The sequence below is a fragment of the Arachis ipaensis genome, chromosome B10 (assembly GCF_059453495.1).
Source record: "Arachis ipaensis isolate K30076 ecotype BB chromosome B10, ASM5945349v1, whole genome shotgun sequence".
NCBI lineage: Eukaryota > Viridiplantae > Streptophyta > Magnoliopsida > Fabales > Fabaceae > Arachis > Arachis ipaensis.
In genome coordinates, this window is record NC_142435.1 from 186,936 (window position 1) to 208,476 (window position 21,541).

Consider the following 21,541-nt stretch of genomic DNA (forward strand, 5'->3'; position numbering starts at 1 on the left):
AGAGCCCGTAAAAGTTACTTTTTCTAGGATAAGAAATTCTCTTCCTCATCTTTTTGATTATCATTGTTTTTTTACTATCCTTCATCAATATAAACCTAAGTTATTCAGAAAAGCCTCCACAAATTCAAATTGGCAACAAGCAATGCAAAAAGAAATATAGGCACTTGAAAAAGCACACACTTGGAATTTGGTTGATCCTCCTTTTGATCAGAAAATTGTGGGCAGTAGATGGGTATACAAGATCAAGACTCGCTCTGATAGCTCTATTGACCGTTATAAGGCTCGCCTGGTTGCTCAAGGTTGTACGCAAGAGTATGGTATTGATTATAAAGAGACTTTTACTCCTGTCGCTCATCTTACGTCTGTTAGAGCTCTTCTTACCATTGCCGCGGTTAAAAAATGATCTCTCAGTCAGATGGATGTGAAGAATGCATTTCTTAATGGGGATTTGAAAAAGAGAGTCTATATGAAACCATCTCCAGGATATCCTTATCCTGCTAGTAAGGTTTGTCTCCTTCGCAAGGCACTTTATGGACTTAAGCAAGCTCCTCGTGAATGGTTTGACAAGTTCAGCACTACCATATGCTGTCTTGGTTTTACTTCTAGCCCTCATGAGAATGCTCTCTTCATTTGTAAAAGCGACCATTGAGTTGTTCTTCTACTTTTGTATGTTGATGACATGATCATTATTGGAGATGATGTTGATGGTATCTCTGATCTTAAGGCCTCACTTCACCGTACCTTTGAGATGAAAGATATTGGTTCTCTCAACTATTTTCTTGGTCTCGAGGTCATCTCCACCGATGATGGCATCTATCTATCTCAAGCTAAGTATGCTTCAGATCTTCTTGCTCGCTCTGGGATTATAGATAGTCGCACTGAGTCTACTCCTCTTGAGCCTAATGTTCGATTTACCCTATGGATGGCACTGTTTGGATAATCCGACTATCTATCGACAGTTAGTTGGGGTCTCGTCTACTTGACTGTCACCCGACCATATATCGCCTATCCGGTTCATGTACTTAGCCAGTTTTTGTCAGCTCCTCGTACTACTTACTATGCGGCAGTTCTTCGCATTCTTCGCTACATCAAAGGTACTCTATTTCATGGCCTTTATTTTTCTGCCCATTTCTCTTTGTCTCTTCAGGCTTACTCCGATGCTGATTGGGCTGGTGATTGATGAACTGAAGATTGATGGTTTATAATTCACAATAAATTCTCGTTACAAGTATAGTTTCTAAACCAAGCAATAATCCTTTCATACAAAAATTTGTTTGTCACTTAAGCAAACCCAATAAAATTGATAACCGAAGTATTGAAACCTCGGGTCGTCTTCTCAAGGAATTGCAGGGAGGTATAATTTATTATTGGTTGTGTAAAGAGATATATTTTTGGGTTTTTGAAAATAGGAAACAAGTAATTTAAATGACAAGAAAAATAAATTAATAATTAATAAAATCTCTTGGCAAGGTATGAGAAATTGAAGTCCTATCATAGTTATCCTTATCAGATGTGATGAGAATTGGATTTTTGCTCCCACCTTATTAACCTCTAACTATGAAGGTAATTTAAGTGGATGAATCAATTTGATTCCTCAGGTCCTAGTCAATTCCTAAGAAAAGACTAGAGTTATTGGAATACAAATCAACTAGCAAAGATAACAATCATCAATCACAAGGAGTTTGATAACTCGAGTGTCTCCAATTACTTAACCAAAGCAAAAAGGGAGAAAATCTACTTGAATAAAAATGCCTTCAGATGGGAAGCAACAGTAACATAAATAAAAGAAAGAAATCTTAAATCTGAAATATTTCAAATTATATTAATTAAGAAAATTCAAATCTTAACATGAAAAGGTTCATAAGCTAAATTGGAACATTAACAAGTAAAAGCATTGGAATAAATAAAAATAAAAGAGAAATATTAATTAAAGGAACGTTGAACCTGGCATTGAAGTAGTAATCATAAAATAAAATAAAAGGAATCCTAATCCTAAAACTTAATCCTAATCCTAAGAGAGAGGAGAGAGCCTCTCTCTCTCTAAAACTACATCTAAATCTTAATAATTGTGAATGTGTATGTCTTCGTTGTTTGGGTGCATTCCCTCACTTTATAGCCTCTAATATGTGTTTTTTGGGCCGAGAACTAGGTCAGAAACAGCCCAAAAATCGTTGGGGGCATTTTTTGCAGATTCCTATACGTGGCATCTGTCACGCGTTCGCGTCATCTGGGAGTTTTCCTTGTCACGCGTACGCGTCGGTCACGCGTACGCGTCATTTGCGTTCTGCTCAAAGCACGCGTCCGCGTCGTCCATGCGTTCGCGTCGCTGAATTTTCGCGCTAGGCACGCGTTCGCGTCGCTGCCTTTTCTTCAAAACTCCATTTTTGTGTTTTCCTTCCATTTTTGTATGTTTCCTTTTTGTTCTTTAAGCCATTCCCGCCCTATGAGATCTGAAAATACTTAACACACAAATAACGGCATTGAATGGTATTAAAGGATAATTAAAATTAATATTTTTAAAACATAGGAAACATGTTTTTCACATATATCATAAAATAAGGAAGAAAAAGTAAAACCATGCAATTTACATGAATAAGTGGGTAAAGGATTGAATAAATCACTTAAATTGAGCACAAAATACATCATAAAATATAGGTTTATTAGTGATCCCACTGATCGTCGTTCTACTACTGGTTACTGTTTGTTTCTTGGCGACGCTCTCATTTCTTGGCGTGCTAAGAAGCAAACGTTCACTGCTTGCTCAAGCATAGAAGCTGAATACCGTGCCTTCGCTGACACCACTGCTAAGGTTATCTCGGTTCGTTGGCTTCTCGAAGATCTGAGTGCTTCTCAATCGTCTCCTACTGATGTTTTTTGTGATAATCGCAGTGCTATTCAGATTGCACATAATGATGTGTTTCATGAACGCACCAAACACATTGAAATTGATTGTCACTTTGTTCGGCAACGCATCCTTATTGATGCTGTTCGTCTCATTGCTATTGGAACACTGGATCAGACTGCTGATATCTTCACGAAAGCTCACCACCCGACTCGTTTTCGGACTTTGTTATCCAAACTCAAGTTGGTATCCTTAGCTCCACTTGAGTTTGAGGGGGATGTTAAAAAAACATTTAGACACAATTTAGATCAATTAGTATCGTTTATATTTATATAGCGTATCTGTATATTAATTATAGAATTCTATGCCTTTATTACTTTGATTCATTTAGCACCTATAAATACCCCTTATATATTGTACTTTTGATCAGACTGAATATACACAAAATACTTTCTTTAGTTTGGTCTCTTGTTTCTAACAATTAGAACAATTAATACAATTTTTTTTTTATATTATAAAATATATGAAAGAGATATAACAATAATCACATCCTTTTCTCAATATATATCATTCAAATTAATCAAGTACAAGCACCTTGGGTAATATAGATACGTCTAAAACAATTTAACAAGAACATTGGAATCATTTGCAAAGAATCATGTAATAATCACATATATAAGACGCAGAACATGAGGGTGTAAGCAAGTAAGCTTCATTCTTGTCTTATAAATGGGGCCGGGATAGGAAGGATGATATAGGAGTTTCAAACACTAACAGATTCCTTGGAATCTAAGCCGCTTGATGCACCGACATGGGAACGGGAAGGTCTCTCGCTGATGTCACCACTATTATCCTCAGCGACATGGCCAGCAGCAACAGCACCTCCGACATCACTCACATTCCCAAACAGAAGAACAACAATACCAGCAATACCAGAGCAAAATGCGGCCCCCAGAGAGGCCCTAATGCGTCCTGCAGCCACCGACCCCACCGTGAACCCCACACAGAGCCCCACGGATTTCACCCATCCGTACCACGCCGAGAACGCACCTTCTTTCCCGCAAGGCGCACAGTTTAGCACCAACACCCTCCCAAAAGCGTGTAGCAGCCCTGTTGCGGTGCCCTGAACCGCCCCAAATAGCAGCAAGTGGCTCCATCTCCAGCGGCTCTCCCAAAAGTAGAACCCTGACCCGGAAGAGAACATGGACAGCAGAAAACCGAGTATTTGCATCTTAACGGAATTCACCCTCATAAAGTGCTGCATGATCTGAAGCAGCGGCAGAGAAACCAAAGGGAAGAGGAAATACACCAACCACAAATAAAGCAGGTGCAGTGGCCTCATGCAGAGTTGACCCACCACAAATAGCACCCCTCCGGTGAATATGCTCATCGTGGCAAAAGAAGACAGAAAAACCCCAACGAGGCCTCCAATTGCATGCGGGTATTTGAACAAAGAAAGGGAGTGATAGAGCCTTGAGGAGAGAGGTGAGACGGAGCAAGTGGTGGTACTTCTGTTGGGAGAAATGAGGACAACATGCACCACCCCGGCGAGCCATATGAGGCCACTGAAGATTGAGACAACCCAAAGGCTCAAGAGGTTACGGTCGCTGGGTTCTCTAAGCATGTGGTAGGTTAAGGATGAGACGATAGCTGCACCCAATGAACCGAAAGCCGTGGCATAGAGGGAGAACCAGCTGGAGATACTTAATCTTGGGAAGAACCTGGTTCTTCTCCTAAGGGCGGGTGTTGGTTTTCCATAGGGACGAAGCATGAGAGCGAGATAATGGGTGTGTGCTGTGCTGGCGACGGTGGCGGCAAGGGCTATCCCAGCGATGTAGGGAATGAAGATCTTCGTGGTCTTGAAGAATCCGGCAGGCAGGCAAAAGAAGACACCAACCCCTGTGGCTGCAGCTGTGATAATTGCGTAGAACTGATTGGCATCCAGGTGGAAAGAGATGAATCCCAGAATTGGAGCAGCTAGGAGTAGGCCTCCTCCCCAAGCAATTGATGTCCATTCCAACGAAGATAAGTGTGAGCCTGTGATGTTTATTGTCCGCTTTGTCAGCTTGCTATACCTGCATTCAATTTCATCATCTTTGTCAACACACTTAAAGTATCTTTGTCAACACACTAGAGCATAATGTTCGGCGAGGAATTTTATATACAAAGTTTTGAAAGTTAATATTGCACCCTTAACAAAGAAAAAAAATATTTAAAATTGAATTTAAAATCTAAAATTTAAATTTAACAAAAGTTCATTTTTAGTAGATTTTATATTTGACTTGTTTCACAATTTTTTTATTATATTAATTAAAATTGAGTACTATATTATTATTTTTAGTACTATTTTATTTTTAATATTAAAAATTATTTATAAAAAGATAAAAAATTATATTTTATACTAAATAGAATGACTTTTTTTTTTCATTTGAAAATTACAAGTTTACAACACAGCCTTTTGTTTACTCTTGTTTCCCAAATTCGACATGGTAACACACATCATATTTGATTTATATTTTTATGATATAAAAATAATTTTTTATTTTTTCTATGCTATCAATTATTTTTAATATCAAAAATAAAAAATATATTAAAATGTATACATAAAAATAATACATATAACATTGTTCAATTAAAAAAAAAAGTTATTGGGAATTTCCAAATGATCTTGTTAGAGACACTTTTTACATTTTAAAAAATACGAAAATGAAATGAATATAAATAAATGGTGACATATGCAAATCAATGGCAATAGTGGCTATACTTCAACATTAAATTATTATCATGATATCTAGTGTTTAATCTCATCCTTCATTACTTTCTCTCTTCTATTAATTTTTTATACCATTTATAAAATTAAAAGTAAAAAATTACACTTTATTCTCTCAAATGTTAAGAAAATAGAGAGGATCTATCTCCTTCCTTTAATGAATTCAAACATTGTTTAAACCAGATGAATAAAGTCCACATGTTATACTCCGATTTGAAGAACACTCATAACCACTATAACTAACTAATTTACCGTAGACCTCCCCGAAATAAAATTGTTGTTCTTAGCATGTATTTCGTATATTAGCATGCAAATTAAAGTTTTCTTTAATTTGTAGAAGACGACTTTCACCTTAAGAAAATTTCAGATTAAAATATAGCAAAAGCCCCCCCAAAAAAAAGAGAGAAAAATATGAAAATATAAAAGGTCAAGTAGTTCCAGAGACAAAAAGTCTAAGGAGCAGCTGAGTTACTTCTTTTGGCCTTGGGTTCAAATTAGCCTGACAGCCTATTTTTGTGCATTGGCCTAGATTTTGTTTGAGGCAAGCAGCAGCAGGCCAGGCCTGGCTGCATGCATATATAAACGAATGTATAGTGTAGAGAGTAGAGAGACTTATTAGCTTACAGAAGAATTTGCTTTTGAGGACACGGCATGCCATGGTGGTTATTGATCCATTGGTGGCGAAGGGTTTCGTCATCAGTGGAGAGCTGCTGTAGCTGACTGATTATGAGGGGAAACACCACAGGAATGACAAGACTCTGAACCATGTAGGAGCACAACTCGTACACGTACCATCCCCATACCTCCAATCTTGATGGCTTCTCTCCTACTACTATTTCTTCATTATACTCATCATCATCATCATCGTAACTGCTTTTGGTTCCACCATAGTGATGAGGATGAGAATTCGCTTCCACCGGCCTTGTCGTCACTACTTCCTTCTCCATCATCAGGTTCAGGTTCAGGTTCTTGACAAAAGCAAAACAAGATCAGAAAGGGAAAGGCTAAGCAATGACATACAGTTCATAGTTACGTGGGGTGCTTATTATGAAGAAAGGTCAGAATAATAACACAGCTGTGTCAACGAAGCTTTCGAGGCTGCCAAGAGCCAGTAGGAGCTTTGTTTCATTTGTTAACTAAACATTACTTCATTGGAAGAATCATTCTCATCGCATCTGCCCTACGTTTCTCCTTGTTTTTTTCTCTCTATCTAACTTTCCTCGATCGATTTATATAATAATACATATTAAAAGTTAGTATGTCCGCCAATAGTGTTGTAGCTGGTACCAGAGCACTCATCAATTTTGCTTCATTATATTATTGGACCACTCGAATTACAATTTTAATTGTCTATCTATCTTACCGACTTTTTACTGTCCCATGCCCAGGTCTTCACTATTTTTTCCTTTATTTTAATATGATGGCTTATACATTTAATTTGTTTTGCTTAAAAAAATATAGGTAGACAATGAAAATAGCAAACAAGAAAGTCTAGAATTTGGCTAATATTTAACTATTAAAAAAAAAATGAGTAATTCTATATTATTAGATATTATTTCATGAGGAATGCTAGGGGATGATTTGTAGCCATCAAATAGTCATCAATGATAGTTTTAATAGTGTGAGATTGGTGTGAGATTTCATCCAATGGCTCACTTTTCTTTGTTGGTTACATGCTGGCCAAAATTTAACAAAATTGTTGGCTCCTAGACTTTTCCTTATTTCATACCATTAAAAATATGATAGCTAATTAGCACTTTTCATACTAAACAATGTGAATAATGGATATATCGGATATTCAATTCGCTAGGTGTACGAATGGTTATCCTAATATTAAGATTTAAGAGGATAATTTGGGAGTGCAATATGTTTTTACTTTATATATTAGGTCAATTTTAAAATTCATTGTTCATATTATTTACAAAAATCATTCTTTACCTAACAAAGTCCAGAATAATGTGAACAATAAATTTTAAAATTAGCCAAATAAAATAAAAATACACTACATCCCAAATTACTCACTTAAATCTTAATATTATAATAATCATCCACACATATATATATTACCCCGTATTTAATTTGTTTTCCTAGCTAGCAATGATTTCTCACTTGAGTTACCGTAAGATCCTCCCTCAATAACCAAACTGATGTATGTATGTATGTAGTCACAAATAGTCTTTTTATTAATTATTTATTTATAAGCTTCAAAGCAATTTTGTTTTATTTTGTTTATTTTTCCTTTAAACGCAACTACTAGAAGAAGCATATAAATGAGAGTCCATTGAGTGTCCAATACAATTCTTGTCTGGTACCAGTATGGGGATTCCTTATTCTGAAGTGTAAACATTTCCGTGGTTCCAATTTTCTTTACGTTCTGTCAAAAACATATAGTTCCTTGGTACGTAATCAATGCCTTCTACAGTTCTAACATACCCTTAGAATTGGAACAATTTGGTTGATATATATTTTTTTTCAAACAGCATTTATTTTTACTTGTTTGTATTCGTTTTAAGTAATTATTATTTTTCTTTTATTTTTAAGAAGAAAAAACTATTATAAACTAGAAGTTTTCTTTTTAAAAAAAATGCATCATCCATTATCCGACCTTTAATTTATTGCTATGGTGTAAGTCTAGTTAGTTACCACAGTTGATGATGGATGGTCTTGGACAAATTAAAACAAAAATGCAACAATCTATAATACAAATTTGAGTGAGAAAATAATTATGATACTATATATTTTTCTTCTTTTAAATTTTTGTCAAAATCCAGATAACACATTAAAATTCTAAGAAAATTGTTAAACGATGTGCGTGCTTAGAATATTGTATGAGACTATGAATCAATAAAATAATCTTTATATAAAATTATTGTTTTGTCGGACATGGATATAAAAAGATAAACATTGTCTGTAAACTTCAAACAATCGTTATATAGCATAAAGGAACCGAATTCGATTTCCTACTTAATAACGGTTACAAAAGACAATTTTTTATCTTAAGTATAATAATAATTATTTTTCTCTATTATTTCTTATGTAGTACAAATTTATAAACGTATAACATTAACAAATGATAAAAAAAATTGAGAAATATAATGCTATGTAGATATTATATAAACAAATATTTTATAGTGTTAAATAGTAAAAAGATAAATACAATCAAGTTAAAGAATTTAATTTTAATGCACTAAAAATATAAAAAAAATTATACAATCAATTAATAATTAGATTTATATCTTAAAAATAAATTTTAAATAATAAATATAAAATTAATTATTTTTATTGATATGATAATATACATAATTAATTATCTATATAAATAAAGTATATTATAATAGATAATATATTTAAAAATATTTTTTGGTACATGTAGAAATAATATTAAAATATTTTAATATGAGAAATGAGATAACGGACGAAATAAAAATATAAGAAATTTTAAAATTATTTAGTATTTTAAAAATAATTTGGTTAATAAGTGCAGTAGTTGTTAAAAATGCAAAAATAAAGCTTTTCTTATTAAAAAATGTTTAAATTTATTTCATATATTTTGAATTCACCTTTAATTTGTTAAATAAATAAAAAAATAAAAAATAAAAAATAATATTTTTTTTAGAACAAAATTTTTTTTATTAATTATCAATAAATTATAGTTCAATTGGCATAATCTTCTTATACTAATATGGTGGATTCAAGTCTCTTATAAAAAAAAAAAAAACCTTTTCTTAGTTAAATCTGAAAAATAAAAAAGCGAGAAAAATGTGGCAGAAAAAATTGAGAGTGACTCAGTGAACTGAACTGAGGTCTAACTGTCTGAGTGTCAAGTGTAGAAAAAGGACAAAGTTCTGTGCGGTAACTCAACGCCACTCTCGCTTTTTACATTTTCAGCTCACTAACTGCTATTGACCAGGAAAATAATATGTAAATGAGTAAACTAAATAATTAAATATAGCATTTTGCCAACAAAGAAATTATGAAAATTAGCAATAAAAGATTTTAATAAAAATAATGTTAAAAAACTTTAAAATTGTTTTTATCAGGATCGTAATCCATTAAAAAGAAATAGTGTAGCGGCTGCATTTATGTTGAGAACTTGAGATTTGTGAGCTGCTCAGCAAAATGGGATGGCAGATGGCAGGCAACAGAATGAGATGAGATCCGCAATGGAGACGGCGGCGTTGTTGAAGTCAAAATCCGAAAGCTTGAGCTTAGCCTTCACAGAGTCCGCGAACGGAGAGCTAGCTCCCTTGGACATGTCGTCCCCGCCTCCTTCAGACATCTCCCCCCGCACACACCTGAGGAGATCTCCCAGGTTCACCGCTCTCAATGCCACCGTGCCACGTGTTCGAATGCGGAGGCTCACCCATGCGGCTGAAATCCGGCGCTCTTCCAGGCTCAACGCGGTCGCCGTTGGGGGCTGCAAAAAGAGAAAGCCGGGGTCTCATTCTCAATCTCAATCTCATGCTCGCCTTCTTAAGGTCTGTCTCCCTCAAATCTAATCTCTCTCTCTCTCTCTCTCCTCTTCCCCATTCCATGCAAATTGCCTTTTACCCTTCTTTTTTATTTTTGGTAGTAATGTTCTTCTTAGTAAGAAATTATAGCAGGATTACTTGTTTATGCTCATGTTTGGATCGGACTTCAGAGATAATAATGCTTAATTAATGTTATTAACAAAGTGGGGGTCTGCTATTCGACGAAGATCCAGCAGCTGTACTTAACTCTTCCACTTTCAATTTGACCTCATTTTGGGTCTGGATTTCATTGACTATAAGATTTCAACCTGTGCTTAGTATCTGTCTTGGGTGCAATTGATTCATGTACTCCGATCACTTTCATGTCCTAAAACACATCTAATACACATTTCATGAACAATTATAGAGTTTATTTTTTATGTAGTCAATAAAATATTTTACACATTTAACTAATTTAGTTTTATTTGTTTTTTCTCTTAGTTGATTCTTTATGTGATTGATATGAATTATGAAAAATAATTATTTTTCTTGATGTGATCATATATAATTGTTTGTTTGTATACATTTTTTTTGTACTGACAATATATAAAAATTAAAAACATAATTATAATCACTTAATATGTTTAATTCTTTTTCCATATATCTTCTAAATAAGATGATATGAATGAATGGCTGCACCTATAATTGCTTTTGAATCGCAAGTGCTCTGGGAGCATGTAAAAGGGTCTCCTCCCTGTTAAGTGTTTAAGGGTGTAAAAAAAAAATTCGATCTGCCCAACCTCCATATCCAATATGTATCTGCTCCAGATTTGTTGATTTGTTGGGCTATCGGATATTATCTTACCCGCAGATACATAGGTATCACATCTACAAATTCAATCTGATAAAAAAAATAAAAAATAAAAAATAATATTATTTGTTAGGTTGTCTTAATCATTTTTTTGGTATTGATTGTCTTATTTATATTATTTCAGAAAATTATATTGAATAATAGTTTTGAAGTAAACAGGCTCAAAAAGGAGAAAAAAAAGAAGTATTTCATGAAGAAAGAATATAAGCCCAGGATGTATTTTGAAATACCTGTTATATCCGCATGTTTGGTTAGAAAATTCTCGGGATAGGATGGAGGTTAGAAACGTGTATATCCGATTTCTTTTCTTTGTGAATCGGATTGAGATTTTGACCAAATCCAATTGTATCTATGTACACCCTTTCAGTGTTTATGTTTAATTTTTATTTGGCCTAAATAAGTGCTATGTTAGACAATATTAATCATCAACAATCCTATTAAATAAATGTGTAAAAATAAGTGGAAAGATAGAGTAATATAAGAAAAAAAAAAGGAAATAATAAAAATAATTTTGTAATATGTTCTAAAATCATGGTATGTACAATCTTTTCTTATATATAAAACATTCACATGTTAGCTAAAAGTATGAAGAAAAAAGGAAAGCAAACACAAAAGCTCTACTCAAATACTACTTTGATTTAATATTTCACTTGTTAGGAACTTGATCTTAGTTTCGTTTAACATTTACTACTATAATCGTTAATCTGTATTTTGGACTAATATCTGTAGCTGATTGTAATGTGCGTCTATTTAGTATTTACAAATTTTTTTGGAAAAGAAAAAGCCTATGCCTTTTTGACTAAGCTGCATATTTCAGAATTTAAAGCATTGCATTTGACTTAAAACTGTGAGTTGTTGAAGCTTTTAACTCTGTACAACCAACTTAACTACATATTTAGGCTGCAGAGTTTCCCACCAAGGACAGACACAAGGAAGTCTCATCCCCATTATTTGGGTTGGTATATTGTGGGTTTTGCAGCCATTTATGCTCCCATTTTTGAATTTCTAATTTATGTTTTGGTAATTTCAAACTTGTTGTTTTCCTTGTGTTATAACCAAATAATACAATTTACAGCAATGTTGACCGTAGCTTATTTTGGTTTTGTGTTCGTGTGATCGTATCTCATGGTTTAAAATATTGTTGATTGATTCTTGAGTTATGCAGCAGCAAAGATCTAGGGGTCCACAATTACTATCGATGTGAGTGAAAACCAGAAAGCATGTTTAGTACTTCACTCTCCCATCATTGTATTTTCTTGGTTTCAATTCCAGGCCACGTTATGCTTCTTGTTTTCTGTAGTGCTGACACGAAGGACCAGAAATCAGTTTTGGATGGAAAATGCATTCAGGAAAAGAGCTGTAGGAGATCTCCAAGGTTGACACCAACTTCTCATTCTGAATCATCAAAGGCAAAGGACAACTTTGGAGCTGCATCAAGCAATAAGGAATTCATCAAGCTTTTCAAACAGTGTCATGCGAAGCCATTGAGGCAGTCTCCAAGATTAAATCCATCTGGTGAGGCATGTCTGCAACTGCAAGACGTGAAAATGTCTGGTGGAAACCTTAGGAAATCTCCAATACTTCCATCTTCAAGTGGCAGTGAAAACATGGACGTCATTTCGTTTCCAAGAAAAGAAATTTCTAAAGTAGTTCACCAAAAGGACAAGGACACCGAACTTCCGATTGAATTTAATTCTGATTCACTAGTTAAACCGAATTCTGAAGTTAAAACCATCACAAGAATCTCTCTTGAAATTGATGATACAGATTGCTTGAGAAGTTCCTCAGAGGTGGTGGAAAATGGCAGAACGGGTCCTGATTCCCTTGCCTTGCTAGAGTTTGATGACAGCCCACCAAGAAAGAAAAAAAAAAAAGTGGCTTCTACAACGATTGAAATAATGGACCATAAAAGCATTCCTTCATTTGTTGGCAATCCAATACCAGATGATGAAGCTCAGAAAAGATGGGGATGGCGCTACGAATTGAAGGTTAATGATCCAATGTTTTTGAGATTCTTTTCATGCTATCAGAATTTCAGTATGCTGTGGTATAAAAGAAAGAAATTGTTAGCCATTTTTGTTTCACATAACATGTTCATGAGTCCATCTTTTTTGTTCTTCACCTTTTTTTTTTTAAATTTTTATGAAATGGAAAACTTTGTTACTTTTAGTCTGAGCAAATTTGTTATTCTTTAGCTTTCCTTTTTATCTAATTTTTTCTGCTCAAGCATGCAGAACCAAAATAAAGGCCAAAAGTTCAAAATGAAGTAAGTTTGAACTACTAATTCACAAGCTTATATGTTGCTCCTTTTAAACTCGTAACTTAGATTAGATTATATAATTATTTCTTTCAATGTTGCTGATTTGTAGCGAGGATGAAGAAGACGAGATCATTGTAAATGTGAAATGCCACTATGCTCAAGCAGAAATTGGTAATTGCGTTTTCAGTCTTGGTGATTGTGCAATTATAAAAGTAAGTGCATAGAGTTGAAGACATGCATATTCCTGCCATCTTTGTCCTATTAAAATTTGTTGTGACTTTTAATTGAACTGTGTAACATCCTTTTTTTTTTTCTAATTGGCATATTTGCATACCTGATAGTTTGTCAGATGTGACTGAACCACATTAAAATCTGTATCTTATTACTTCTTTCTTTATTTTATAAAGTACAGTGCTTTTTCTTTTTGAACAGGATATTTCCTGATTTCCCCTAAATTTAATTTCTAACTACATCATAATAGATTACGGTCTAGTAAGTAGCCTTTTATACTGTTATCTCCCCCTTTGATAACTTGGATTTAGCTGGGACATAGCAAGTGTACCTTTTGACATCTGAATTACTGATATATTGCACTGAGGAAATAGTTTGCTTAATTTATAACACCATATGAAACGGTTGCTTCTGCATATGGCTACTAATAGTAGTTTTTCTATAGCAGTACATTGTACAGCTGGTGAACCTTAAAATTTCAAGTGGACAAGACAAGAATTTATACTTATGTTCAAATGATTCTTGTGCAGGGTGACATAGAAGAAAATCATGTTGGCAAGATTATTGAATTTTTCCAAACAACTGATGGTCAAGATTATTTTAGAGTCCAATGGTTTTACAGAGTTCAAGATACAGTGAGTATAGAGTATGTCATGAAGTTTAATTGGTAATGTCAAAGGATGCGCCATGAATGTTGCTTCCATTTGCCTTTCAGGTAATCCAAGATGAAGGCAGCTTCCATGACAAGCGGCGTTTATTCTATTCATCAATAATGAATGACAACCTAATAGACTGCATTATAGCAAAAGCTAATGTAACACTTGTAACACCTAGGGTATGGCACATTTAAGGGACTTTCTCTATTGCATTTCTCTTATTGATTGTGACGTTTATGCTATTGCCTTAGTCATACTAATAACCAAATATTTTCTGCATGAGTTCTTACAGATTGATCGGAGGTCGATTTCTGTTTCACCATCTGACTTCTATTACGATATGGAATATTGTGTGGAATATTCTACATTCCGCAACATACCAGCAGGTGTGTCTTAGTTGACCCTAGGAAGCATTTTGGTTTTATTTTTTGTTCCATATATTACTGAAAAGAGGGAAAAGCATGTAGGATGGAGAGTCTTACTGCTGTTTAATTGTCACATGCATACAAGGATCCATGTTTGTTAATGGTCTCCAGTTTTGGCTAAAAGTTTTTTTATTTCATTCCCACTCAGCTTTTCAAAATGTTATTTTTTGTGTAGATTTGTAATCCTATTAAGAATAATTATTTATCATCACCTATTGGCCTTGAGATACTCTCAACAGAGGCCTTGGCAGTTTCCAAAAGTCCACCCGAATCTGAGCCGCGGAAGACAGAATTATTACTACTAGATCTTTATTCTGGCTGTGGTGGCATGTCAACTGGATTGTGCTTGGGTGCCAAAGTTTCATCAGTTAACCTTGTGACGGTACTGTGAAGAAATCTTATCTTTAATGAAATTCTGAGTATCCATGAACTCATCCATGCCACACTGGTTTTACTCTTGTTTTCTGATTTGGTCAGAGATGGGCTGTTGATAGCAACAAGTGTGCAACTGAAAGCTTGAAACTAAACCATCCAGATACATATGTGAGTGATGACTATCCCGTGCTACAACAAAAAGATATTTGATGTGAACTTTTCACATTCAACATTGCTTTCTTCATTGTATAGGTGAGAAATGAATTGGCTGAGGATTTTCTGGAACTTTTGAAGGAATGGGAAAAGCTATGCAAACGGTTTAAAGGAAATGATACAGAAAGGACATTACCATTACGGTCAAAAGGCTCAGAAGGAGTAAAGAAACAAGTAGATTCTTTAGCTCATGATCTTCCTGCTGATGAATATGAAGTTTCTAGGATAGTTGATATATGCTATGGTGATCCCAATGAAACAGGGAAATGTAATCTATATTTGAAGGTAATGAATCCGATATCAAAATTATTTTGTGCTTTTGTCTTTTTTTTATTAATAATAAATTAATAATAACATGCTTCTGATACCACCACCCCCTATGGTGGATAATTATAAAGAGCCTAATAATGCTTCATGCCTTTACATTAGCAATGAAAAATCGTTACTATCTAATCTCTTATCCATGTTGCTTGTTAAGTCTCTAGTAATGTAAGGGATCATAATTTGGTAGTGATTGCTTTCTCATTGTTGTTCAATAGGTGCGTTGGAGGGGTCACAGTGAAAGTGAGGATACATGGGAGCCACTTGAAAACTTAAGGTATATCTCTTGATTTTCTCTGTGATAGGTGATGTTACTATAGTTGGTGCCTTAGTACTCACTTCTTTATATCTTAGTAATTGTAAGGAAAGCATACAGGAATTTGTGAGAAAAGGGATGATCTCCAAAATCTTGCCTCTTCCTGTAAGTTGTGTAGTTGATAATGTAGATTTGATAAAACTCTTAAAGTACTTTTTCGCACTTTTAAATAGAAATCTGTGGCTTGAAATTATTGCAGGGTGAAGTTGATGTTATTTGTGGGGGCCCTCCTTGCCAAGGAGTTAGTGGATATAATCGCTTTAGAAATGTTGCTTCACCATTGGATGATGAAAGAAATCGTCAGATTGTAGTTTTCATGGACATAGTAAAGTATTTGAAGCCTAAGTATGTTTTAATGGAAAATGTGGTTGACATATTGAAATTTGACAACGGTTCACTTGGAAGATACGCATTGAGTCGTTTGGTACATATGAATTACCAAGCAAGATTGGGAATGGTTGCTGCTGGATGTTATGGTCTTCCACAATTCCGGTTGCGTGTTTTCTTGTGGGGTACTCATCCCAGTGAGGTCGGTTTAAGAATCTGGAATTTTGTTTGGAAAGATGGGATTGTTGCCAAAACATTAATCTTCCGTCTCTTTATCTTCAAATTCTTGGAAAGATGAACTTCTGTTTTATTTTGTTGATGATCTGTTATCCTTGAACAGGTTCTACCTCAATTTCCATTGCCGTCACATGATGTCATTGTTAGCTATTGGCCTCCAACAGAGTTTGAGGTACTAATCCTCACACTTCATCGAAAATAGTTCTTTCAGACATCATGTATATTCTTCACTAGCTTTTGACTTTTATTTACAGCGCAATACTGTTGCTTATGATGAAGGCCAACCTCGTGAACTTGAGAAAGCTATTGTTCTTCAAGATGCAATCTCTGATCTTCCTGCTGTACTGTTCTTCACTTGCTTTTGCTTTTCTATGTTAGCATGGTTTTAACCTAATTCAATGTTATATAGGTGACAAACCACGAAACTTGTGAAGAAATGCCATACAGAAATCCTCCAGAAACAGAATTTCAGAGATATATAAGGTCAACTAAATATGGTAATAATGTTACCCCTTCTGTACACTCTGACTAATCATAAAGTGACTTAAAAATTTCACTTGCCTCTTCATTTCATTCTGTGTTGTTGATTTATGCTGAACTCCCTTCTGTGCACTCAGTCAATTTTTGAAATTAGTTTTCAAAAAAATTCCTGAATGAAATAACCTAGATATTTTGTAGGATATTTAAACTGCATGTAATATGTTGGATTGTAGAAAAATCTAGTTGAACTCTGGGGTTTCTAGATCTTATATGGATCCTGGGTTTTTCAGTCGTGAAACCCAATTGTGTGTAGTTGGGTGGCCTGGCTATTTTATTTTATTAAATGGTAAGTGTCAAAGGCGAAAGCAAAGAGGTTTTTTTTAGTCTTAATTTCTAAGTTAAATGTATATGGTAAAAACGTTTTGAATGAACGATTGGTTGAACTCAAGTAGTTACACTAGAATTTATTATATATACTATAGACATATCGATTACAATTCTAACTGGTTGAATAAAAACGATAAAACCTAAACCTAGTCCTGGTTAAATAAAACAACTTAAATTTAAAATAATAACAAACTTGTATATTCTGCAACATATGGTATTTGATAGTTTATTCTTATTCATTTGTGAAAGAGTAATGTTAAGTAACCAACTTTTTCTGAATTCAGTTCATCTTAAATGTTAGGGCTCCTGTGCTTTGTTTATAATCACTTCATTTTTTTCGCTGTCTGCCGTTTTTCTTCGTTTTATCATTATATTTGTGTTTCTGGCCTGTAAAGCTCTGCAGCAAAAATAGCTCATCTATATTGTTCTCATTATGCATTTTGAGTAGAGATGACTGGGTCAACATTGAATGGAACAACAGAGGAAGGTTTACTACATGATCACCGACCCTATATTTTGGGGGAAGATGACTACCTACGTGTTTGTCAAATTCCAAAACGGAAGGTTGTAATCTTGATTAAGTCAATGTATTATGCTTTTGATGGATTCCTTGTCAACCCTTAATTTGATGCTACTTTAGGGAGCAAATTTCCGTGATCTTCCGGGTTTAGTTGTAATTGACAATGTGGTTAGGCGGCATCCAACTGAGAGTCCAACACTACTACCATCTGGAAAGCCCTTGGTAAAGTCTTTTTGTTGCCTTCACGCAGAAAGTGGTCTACATTCTTTTTCAGCTATTTCTATTTGCATTGAAATTATAAACATTTCAAATTTGTTTTTCACTACGGGTTAAAAATAAAATGATAACAAACTATTGATGCTTAAGTTAATCTGTTTTTATACTGGTTAAGAAATAGCTTTCAAGTTCCAAATCATATTTTAGATTAGGATATTAGGTGGGTTTCTAATTATCAAATGGTTCGTCTACAAGGAAATTACATGAGTGTATATGTTCCTGCCTATAGGATATAGGCTAATTTTTAGGCAAGCTTCATTCTGCTTGACCTGGATCCCCGGGGGAACATATATAGACGTAGCAGGCCTGATTGGCCATTATGTGGTCCACAACATGACTCTCAAGCTGGTTACACCGCCACATTAAAGTTAAGCATTTTACTCTGAGAAGGTCGGGTGAACAACAAGCAGGTCAGAGGGAACAAACCCAGATGCTTGATCTGGCCCACAAACTCCTCAGACTCAGGCATAATGACAAAACCTTATGTCACTCCAAGTCATACAACGGCCTGGTCTGTCCCAGAACCATATTTAGTTTCGTAGATCAGTGCAATATATAACCATGAAGCTTAGTACAAGTGGTAGTTAATTAGTTGTTTAAGCGTTACATTCCGGGGTTGATTCTTAGGGATGGCATGGAATGTATAGTCACATTATTTATTTAGCTATAATTTTAAATGTTATTAAGGTATAAACTAACTTTTTTGTTTAAATGTTTTAAATGTGTTGGTTCTTCGCAGCTTGTTATGCTTGAATTGTTATTCTCCTAGTTATGCTTTTCTATGGAAGTTTAAAAGAAGTGGATGGAAATATTTGCAGCATATATCACAAATTCTCGCATATAATATCACATGTGAATAAAAAATTAGCTTAGTAATTAGATGCTTTTGATATCTCCAAGTAGAAGTTGCTGGGTTTAAAATAGGCCAATCTGTGTTCCATTTTTCATATTTTATGTTCTTGATTCATGCCTATAGTGAGACAGGGTTAAAAACTATTCTTCACTGTATCCTTCTTGGTTTCAGGTTCCAGATTATGCCTTTACTTTCGAACAAGGGAGATCTAAGAGGTATATATTCAGTTCAGTTCTCTGTAGTATATGTTTTTATTTTCTTACTTCACATTTTCATGAATGTTTACAGCCGGTTTGGATGGATAAGGAAAACAGCTTAAATTATCCAAAAAAATAACAAAATTGTTTTTCAAAAAGTAGATGCATTTGGGTGGCTTCAATCAAAATTGTACTTTGGACAAAAGTGTTATTTGTACACTAAAAGCTGTGTCCATTTAGATACTAATTGTACTGCCTTTGATTAAAGTGTGGACTCTGCTACTCCTCACTCATCCCCTTTTTCCATGCTTGGATTTGAAGGGTAACTAAGTGGGCACCACCTTTTGGTGTGCAAAATATTTTTTTGTAATCTGAATATGATACCTTAAGTTGTCTTGAGGGAAATAATTTTAAGCAACTTTTTGAAACGGATGGTTACAATTAGAAGTTGACTATTTTTAGAATTGATATCATTTAGACGTTGATTATTTTTTGCAGTGTTATAATTTTACTAAATTATCCACAAGTATCAATAAGAACAATCATTCCCTATCCATTGTAGTAATTTTATCATAATGCAACATTTTCCACACAATCTAAACAGATTATTTTAAAATCACATTTCAATCAAACTATCCAAACATTATTCTCACATGAATTAATTTTCACACAATCGAATATATAAAGAGCAAATGTACAAATTAGTAACTATTGAAATAAGTTTAATTTTTAACTTCTTCCAAAAACATTTTAATTTGTATGTATATATGCAGGCCATTTGGACGGTTGTGGTGGGATGAGACAGTTCCTACGGCACTGACCTTCCCAAGTTGCCATAATACGGTCTTATCTTTGTCTTAGTTTTTATATTCTTATGTGTGTGTGTATGTGTATAAATTGATTTCTTATTTATTTTAAACTCTTGCAGAAAATACTACATCCAGAGCAGGACCGAGTCCTAAGTATACGAGAATTTGCTAGGCTGCAGGGTTTTCCTGATTATTATAGATTTTGCGGGACTGTTAAACAGAGGTTTGAAACTATTATTTTGATCAATATTATTACGGATTCATTTTTTCATAATTGGTTACTGGGTTTATACTTTGTAGGGAGCATATACATTGTGATAGCAGACACATACTAAGCATTATTATCATGATATGATACGAGATTACTATTATATGTAGGTACCGGCAAATTGGGAATGCGGTTGCTGTTCCTGTTGGAAGGGCTTTAGGATATGCTCTTGGAATGGCATATATGAAGAAGCTCAGTGGAAATGAGGCACTTATGACCCTTCCTCCCAAGTTCTCTCTCTCCAATTATCTTCAGTTATCATCAAAGGATCTACTCGGCAAAACTGACGCTGACTAGCATTCATCCTTCTGTAGTTCTGTTACTATTCTTCTTCTTCATTGATCGGTTTCCCGTAATTGAGCGGCATGCTGCCATTGCCATTGATATTTAAAACTCCTTGCTCAGCAATCTTTGTTTGTCTGATGTATCGGCAAATTCACTTGAGTTGGCTACGTAGTAGATTCTCATTAATTTTGCATAGCTGATGAGCTATTTGTTAAGTAACTTTATTCAGGATGTAACCTGAGGTCATTAATAGTAACTTTTTCTTTTGTAGTAGTAAAATAAATCTAATCTCATGTAAGTAGACACGCGATAATAGATTTGTGAGACAAATCACGAGTGTTATGTATTTTATCTACTCCCTTTTCATTGGTAACCCGTAACCAGCACTTTTTATTTTATTCTTTTAATATATTATTTTCTTCCCAGAGCATGCTCTTCGGGTGCTTGGTATATGTGTGAAGTGGAGTAGACATATTTCTCATGTTGTGTACTGAGTTTGATTTTCTAAAGAGCAGGGGATTTCCATATCCATGTCAAACTCACATTTTCAGTCCAAGAAATTTTCTAATCTGCATGAGGGGCTAAGAGTAACATAAAGAAGCTGGTGTATGGAGACATTGTTAGGCATTGCCTATTTCCATTCCACATTATGAAGAATGATGATTGTTATCCCAAATATATTCCAACAATGATGATCGAATACAACACTGTTCTTGATTAGTCAGGCAAGATAATGCTAGAATTGAATTATACTCTCTGATGTGCCTCATCCTTGAATAAAACTACTATGTTCTTGAGTGACTTCGGATCAAAAGCACCTAATTTCACTGCCTTGTTGTCAACTTATTTATCGACGAAGTATAATTCCTATTTTTTTTTTACAACATTAAAATATTTAAAAAATACTATTTATACACCAAATATTCTTGATACCCGTATAAAAAATACAGTTGTTACTAATGAATTGTGTATTTAAATTTTTTTAATTAACAAAACAAAGAAAATACGTGTTTAGTGATTAAGAAAATACTGGTATCAAAACAATGCTAATTATAAAGGGTGAAGACGTAACGGGATTGAAATATTTTTATATACATTAAAAGAAGAAATTGCGTAGTTACTAATATTTTTACTGGACACGAACTAATGATGTTAACAATATTGAGTCTAT

General features: G+C 34.2%; 2 protein-coding genes across 6 annotated transcripts; one reads left to right on the forward strand and one right to left on the reverse strand.

Moving 5' to 3' along the window:
• Positions 1-3,605: 3,605 nt before the first annotated feature.
• LOC107621732 (uncharacterized) lies at positions 3,606-6,562 on the reverse strand. The gene is made up of 2 exons (XM_016323745.3): positions 6,237-6,562; positions 3,606-4,917 (listed from the first exon to the last, which is right to left on the reverse strand). Exons 1-2 carry the CDS (start codon positions 6,560-6,562, stop codon positions 3,606-3,608), a joined length of 1,638 nt encoding a protein of 545 aa, XP_016179231.1.
• Positions 6,563-9,641: 3,079 nt separating this feature from the next.
• On the forward strand, positions 9,642-20,743 carry CMT2 (chromomethylase 2). Of its 5 annotated transcripts, none has more exons than XM_088502433.1 (23): positions 9,642-10,090; positions 12,100-12,134; positions 12,235-12,922; positions 13,169-13,200; positions 13,304-13,406; positions 13,956-14,060; positions 14,141-14,260; positions 14,374-14,467; positions 14,746-14,888; positions 14,984-15,049; positions 15,134-15,379; positions 15,634-15,692; positions 15,770-15,836; positions 15,931-16,260; positions 16,399-16,467; positions 16,550-16,636; positions 16,705-16,792; positions 17,611-17,726; positions 17,803-17,904; positions 18,983-19,026; positions 19,782-19,851; positions 19,937-20,040; positions 20,196-20,743. In XM_088502433.1, the coding sequence occupies exons 1-23, from the start codon at positions 9,737-9,739 to the stop codon at positions 20,380-20,382; spliced, it is 3,309 nt and encodes a 1,102-aa protein (XP_088358559.1). In that variant the 5' UTR covers positions 9,642-9,736; the 3' UTR covers positions 20,383-20,743. The 5 variants fall into 5 exon arrangements, with proteins under 5 accessions (XP_088358559.1, XP_088358566.1, XP_088358572.1 ...); XM_088502436.1 differs by having other exon boundaries at positions 9,669-10,090; positions 12,103-12,134; XM_088502444.1 differs by having other exon boundaries at positions 9,697-10,090; positions 11,834-12,134.
• The last annotated feature ends 798 nt before the right edge of the window (positions 20,744-21,541 follow it).